General features: G+C 62.7%; 1 protein-coding gene across 1 annotated transcript in view; it reads right to left on the reverse strand.

Moving 5' to 3' along the window:
* Positions 1-4,876, reverse strand: part of WDR18 (WD repeat domain 18) — a 6,774-nt gene extending 1,898 nt beyond the window's left edge. The window contains 5 exon segments of the mRNA XM_023520473.1: positions 82-225; positions 709-850; positions 1,112-1,245; positions 2,580-2,690; positions 4,609-4,876. Coding sequence (XP_023376241.1) covers positions 82-225; positions 709-850; positions 1,112-1,245; positions 2,580-2,690; positions 4,609-4,818 — 741 coding nt within the window. The 5' untranslated portion in view covers positions 4,819-4,876.
* Positions 4,877-5,990: the final 1,114 nt, after the last annotated feature.

The following is a 5,990-nucleotide window of genomic DNA, read 5'->3' on the forward strand; positions in this document are numbered from 1 at the left end:
TCCCAGGGCCTTTGGAGGATGACCCTGGTGTCCCACCCGCCCCCAAGCCTCCAACCGTGGGCCCAGGCGCCTACCACTCACCCAGGTGCAGAGATCAACCTGGAAGATGGAGCCGTCACTGCCACCGCAGAACATGTGATGCTCGGCCAGATCCATGGTCACGGCCACGACTCCCACATCAAAGAGCACGGACAGCAGCAGCTCGCCCGAGGAGACCTCCCACAGCTAGGGGCGGGCGGAGTGTGGGGTGGGTGCTCCACGGGCACCAGCAGGATCCCGGTGGGGCACGGGCGCTGCTCTGAGCCGGGCAGCCTGAGTGCGAGACCCTGGGCCCCACGGAAGCCTGGACGGGCACTATCACCGGGGGTCTGGGAGCTGGGAACCATGGCCTTCCTGAGGCGGCTCGGTTCTCATGCCTGGGACCCCTCACCACCTCCACCTGGAGCTGCTGCCAGCCCTGGACTCCTCCCCACCCTGCCACAGACAAAGACCTGCGGCTTAGCCAGGGAGCCGCCGGGTGCGGGCAGCCAGTGGGGATTTCCGAGCCAACTCAGGCCTGAACGTCCACCCTCTGGACGTCCTTGAGGCCGGAAGCATCGGGGGCTGGAGCTGCCAGCCTGGAGGAGGTGATTCACTGGCTCACATGAGCCGAGAACCTGCCGGCCACCAGAGCCCAGCTCGCAGATCCACGGGGCGGGGAAGGCCTACCTTCACCGTCTGGTCCAGCGAGGCTGTGGCCACCCGGGCCAGGGGCCCCCCGAAGCCGCAGTGCAAGTCCGTGATGGGGAGGGTGTGGCGGGACCAGACGTGCCGGGGGCACGGGGTCCTGGAGAGGTCTGCCTGCAGCACGCTGTGAGGGCAGCAGGCTCAGGGAGGGCCACGCCTGGCGCCCCACCTGCCTCCACACGGCCACCGGGCTGTCCGCCCAAGGAAAATCCTGGGATGGCGCCCCACGGACCCCAGCACGGACCCATCGCCCCAGTCCACCTCACACCAGCCCCTGGGACCTTGGCACCGCCTTCTATAGAGCAGGCTCCCTGCGCTCCCTAGCTACGGGCTGCAGACCGCGTGTGGCACAGCTGGGCGTGAGCTGCAAGGGTTAGGGCGCTACCTGCACAGGCTCCACACCAGCACCAGGCAGTCCTTGCCCCCTGACAGGAAGTGGCTGCTGTCCCCTGTGAACTGCAGGCAGGAGACATCCTGGTAGTGGCGGCTCAGGATGACCAGGAGGTTCCCCGTGGAGACCTGGGGGTGGGAGCGGAACGCACACCAGGTCAGGGCAGGAACCGGGGCGCAGCCCAGTCCCCAGCTGCCAGCTCGCAGGGGAGCACCGCGGGGAGGAGGGGTGTGCGACACAGCCCCCAGGGAAGGTGTAGGCCAGAGTGACAAGGCTGGCGAGGGAGCAGCTGGACACAGGACCCGCAAACGGGTGGCTCCTCAAGGAATTCTGTCACAGCCTTCTGGGCTGGCTGTGAGGGGCTTCAAGCGTGGCCACGCCACGTGGTCTGGGGGAAGGACGGGGGTGGGGACGCCCCTTGCGGTGGAACCTGCAGGAGGGGAGACCCAAAAGCAGCAGGAAAACAAGCTCGGTCTACAGAAGAGGGAGGCGAAGTGGCAGAGAGAGGTGAGCCCATCACAGAACGCCTGGGAGGGGCTGTGGCACGGGGGCAGGGGAGCGCAGATGCTGCTGTGGGTTGAATTGCATCCCCCAAATAAATACGTTCACATCCCAACCCCTGGAACCTAAGATCTCACTTGAATACAGGAGCTCTGCAGATATAAACAGTTCAGCTGAAGTCACTCTAGGGTAAGGTGGCTCCAAATCCAACACCCAGTTTCCTCAGACGAGAAAAACTTGGACACAGACGCACAGTGGTTCACCCACAGCCCTCATTCTAAGGGTCCCTAGTCCCCTGCCCACTCTAAGAGCTGGGGAGAGGCCAAGGGTGGCGCCTTATGGAGGCCGCTGGAAGGCCTGGGCCTGAGCTCCTGCCTCTGGCTGGCTGCATGGGATGCCCCCTTGTGGTCAGAGCCCACACTGGTCAGGAATTCTCCAGGGACGAGGACAGGAGGTCCAGGGCCACCCAGCAACACCACCTGCCACGGGGTACCGGGACAGTCCCCCATCGAGAAGGGTAAGCCCTAAGACACACACCATCAGGCCAAGGCCGTGGGTTTGCCACGCTCCCTGCTCCAGGCTGACGGTGACCAGGGCAAGGCTTTGCATCACGGTGGGTAACCTCTCCGCCTCGGCTTCCCCCTCCGTGCCCAAGCACCAGGCACAGGACCACAGTTGAAAAGCCTCGAGGTGAGCTGTCAGAGCCCCTCCTATGTCTGCTTCAGAGAACTCAGTTCCCTTGGCCGATGGCTGGCGGACGCGCCAAGGCCATTTTCGTTCTGCAGCCCCGGACAGGGTCAGGCAGGACTCGACGTGGTTACGCCCGCTTTCTGTCTGCGTTGGAGGTGAGGCATGGCTCCCCACAGACACAACCGAATGCTGGTGACAACGCTGTTGGTGATCTAATCCAGTGGCTCAAAGGCCAAACCCCACGCCCCTGGCTCTGTGCTCTCACGCTTACCTCCCATAAGTATATGCTTTCTGCAATGCCCGCCAGCACATAGAGCCCATTGGGTGACGTGGTCAGACAGGTGACAGGCCCAGGGCACATGATCTTCTGCTGGAGCTGATCCTAAAAGGACATAGGAAGTCTCTGACCTTCACATAGAACTTGGGAGCCGGAGGGCAGTGAGGAGAGTGGGAGGGGCGCCCGGGAAGCTGGTTAAGTCCGAGAAAAGCAGAAAGAGGAACTGGGACGCGAGTGGTTTGAACAAACCCACAGTCCAGCAAAGAAACGTTCGCTCCAGCTGAGGCTCTGCAGGCTGGAAGTGGAGGTCTGTGGATTTTCAGAGAAAAGCAGGATGGTGCTCCCTCTGGGTGGGGGGCCAGCGAGTCTCTTTGGGCAGGGGGGTGGGCAAAGCACAGAGGGTCCAGGAGGGTGGTGGGGGCCAAAGAGCCCAAAGGCCAGTTGGCTTGTTCCCCAAATGCCTAAGGTAGCACCTGCAACCCTGAACCTCAGGTTCCAAATCTCTAAAATGGGAAAACTTTCTAAGTTATGTGTGGACCACACAAGGCAAAGCTCGAGCACAGTCTGCCCCAAGAGATGCCAGCCGGTGGAAAGGGGCAGCGAGCAGCTAGCTCGGGGGACTGCGTTCTGGAGTCGCTCTAAGAGGAGACACCGAGGGGTCAGATGACGAAGAGTAGGGTCTTTTGGGGGAGGGCAAATGCAAGAGTCTCCTGGGCTGCCCTTTCTAGGGGCTCCCCGGGCCTCAGACTCATTTTCCAAGCCCACGACACCCACGGAAACTCAAGTGCAAACTCTCCCTTTGAATTTCGCGCCCATTCATGCACAGTCGGCCTAAGGGCTCCTCCACCGCCCCACTCATTTATGTGGGCGAGCGCCTGGCCCGCTACCCGAGACCCGCCTCTCTCTCCCCAAGCCACGGCGCGCAGTTCTGCGCGTGCGCCCTTACCGACCCCACCGGCCCCGGGGCGCGCGTCTTCCCTCTCTAAAAAAGCCCCCAGGCCCGCGCATGCGCACATGCCTCGTAGAACTTGGGAGCCGGAGGGCAGTGAGGAGAGTGGGAGGGGCGCCCGGGAAGCTGGTTAAGTCCGAGAAAAGCAGAAAGAGGAACTGGGACGCGAGTGGTTTGAACAAACCCACAGTCCAGCAAAGAAACGTTCGCTCCAGCCGAGGCTCTGCAGGCTGGAAGTGGAGGTCTGTGGATTTTCAGAGGAAAGCAGGATGGTGCTCCCTCTGGGTGGGGGGCCAGCGAGTCTCTTTGGGCAGGGGGGTGGGCAAAGCACAGAGGGTCCAGGAGGGTGGTGGGGGCCAAAGAGCCCAAAGGCCAGTTGGCTTGTTCCCCAAATGCCTAAGGTAGCACCTGCAACCCTGAACCTCAGGTTCCAAATCTCTAAAATGGGAAAACTTTCTAAGTTATGTGTGGACCACTCAAGGCAAAGCTCGAGCACAGTCTGCCCCAAGAGATGCCAGCCGGTAGAAAGGGGCAGCGAGCAGCTAGCTCGGGGGACTGCGTTCTGGAGTCGCTCTAAGAGGAGACACCGAGGGGTCAGATGACGAAGAGTAGGGTCTTCTGGGGGAGGGCAAATGCAAGAGTCTCCTGGGCTGCCCTTTCTAGGGGCTCCCCGGGCCTCAGACTCATTTTCCAAGCCCACGACACCCACGGAAACTCAAGTGCAAACTCTCCCTTTGAATTTCGCGCCCATTCATGCACAGTCGGCCTAAGGGCCCCTCCACCGCCCCACTCATTTATGTGGGCGAGCGCCTGGCCCGCTACCCGAGACCCGCCCCTCACTCCCCAAGCCACGGCGCGCAGTTCTGCGCGTGCGCCCTTACCGACCCCACCGGCCCCGGGGCGCGCGTCTTCCCTCTCTAAAAAAGCCCCCAGGCCCGCGCATGCGCACAGCACCCTCACTGAGAGTCCCCACCCTTCCACCCGGTTCAGGGCGCGTGCCTCCCCCACCGACCCGTCTCGGGCGCCTCGCGCAACCCCCCAGCGGAGACCGGGCCCCGGAGTGCGCCGCCACACCTTCCGCTGCAGCTCCCAGGCGCTGATGTAGTTCTTGCCCAGCTGCGCCGCCAGCAGGTACTCGCCATTGAGCAGCGCCAGGCCACGGGGCCCAGCCTGGCCACCGCGGTACGTGAGCAGGTTGGCGCCCGAGTGCAGCTCCCACACGACGCAGCTCCAGAGCTGGGCCGACGAATCTGTACACACCGCTACCTCCATGGGCGCCGCCATGTTCCTCTCCCACCAACTCGGACGTGCGTCATCACCAGCGACACGCGGGCGACTGCGCCGCGCCGGCTAGAGCGGCGCCCACGTTGCCCCGCCCCTGGCGGCTGGTCGGCCCGCGCATGCGCACATGCCTCGGGGAGGGGCCGGCCCCGCCCCCGCCCCCGCCCCCGCCGGGAATCGAGGGGCGCATCTCCTGGGTAGATATTTTGGAGGGTTCCCTTTATCAAAACTAGATGGAGAAACCAAGACCCAGGGCCTCCTGCGAGCAGTTAATAGCTTCAGAGCCTGAAGTCTGGCTCGACCATTTCCACCGGGCGCGTTTGGCGAAGTGATTCAGCCTCTCGGAATCTTTTTTTAATGTGCAAATACTAAAGTACCTCCCTAGGCCTAAACGAGACAGTGCACGAAAAGCACAGACTATGTACCTAACGTAACATACCTAGCTGGCACACGACACGTTGTAATTAGATGAGGACTCACGGACCCTGAGTCGGCCTCCCCCTGGACCCCTCTTCTTTAGGGGCTACAAAACCCCACATTTTTATTTGAGGAAGTTGGTGCAGCTCAAACAAATCCGGAGCACCTAACGTCTGGTCGCAGCTGCTGGCCTCCGGCCACGTCTAAACACTGACCTTTAAAATGTAGAATCAGTTGACAACCTTTGAAAAGGAACGAATCACTCGAAAGTCGAGATCTCCGGCTCGCGAGATTTGGCTGCCCGGGGTGATGTACCCATGAGCAACACGGGGGGTGCCGGATGCGGGGTGCCTGTTCCAGGGCCTAGATCCTGGTGGTCAAGCAGCGGGAACGGGCGCCGGGAGCGTGGGGGTCCGCAGCCCCAGCTTCGGCCGCCAGGTGGCAGTCGTGAGCCACCGACGCGGAGGCCGAGGGTGGGCCGCTCCCAGCCCCGGGGTCACGGCGCGAAGTTGCATTCCAGGGACGGAGGGGCGTCACCGGGGACCCGCCTGTTTGGGGCGTCTGGAGGAGGGGCTTCCCAGAGGAGGTGTAGCTTGAGCAGGGAGCCAACGACTTGAAAAGAAAGGCGGGCAGCGGTCGTGCCAAGGCCCTGAGGTTCTGTGGGCAGCGGGGAGCCTCGAATTTAATTCTACCGGGTTGGGGGGGAGGGGCGTGGGAAACTGACGGACTTCTGTGCATTGAGGAGAGCTGGGTGTCCC

This window comes from Pteropus vampyrus, unplaced genomic scaffold, assembly GCF_000151845.1.
Source record: "Pteropus vampyrus isolate Shadow unplaced genomic scaffold, Pvam_2.0 Scaffold267, whole genome shotgun sequence".
Taxonomy (NCBI): Eukaryota; Metazoa; Chordata; class Mammalia; order Chiroptera; family Pteropodidae; genus Pteropus; species Pteropus vampyrus.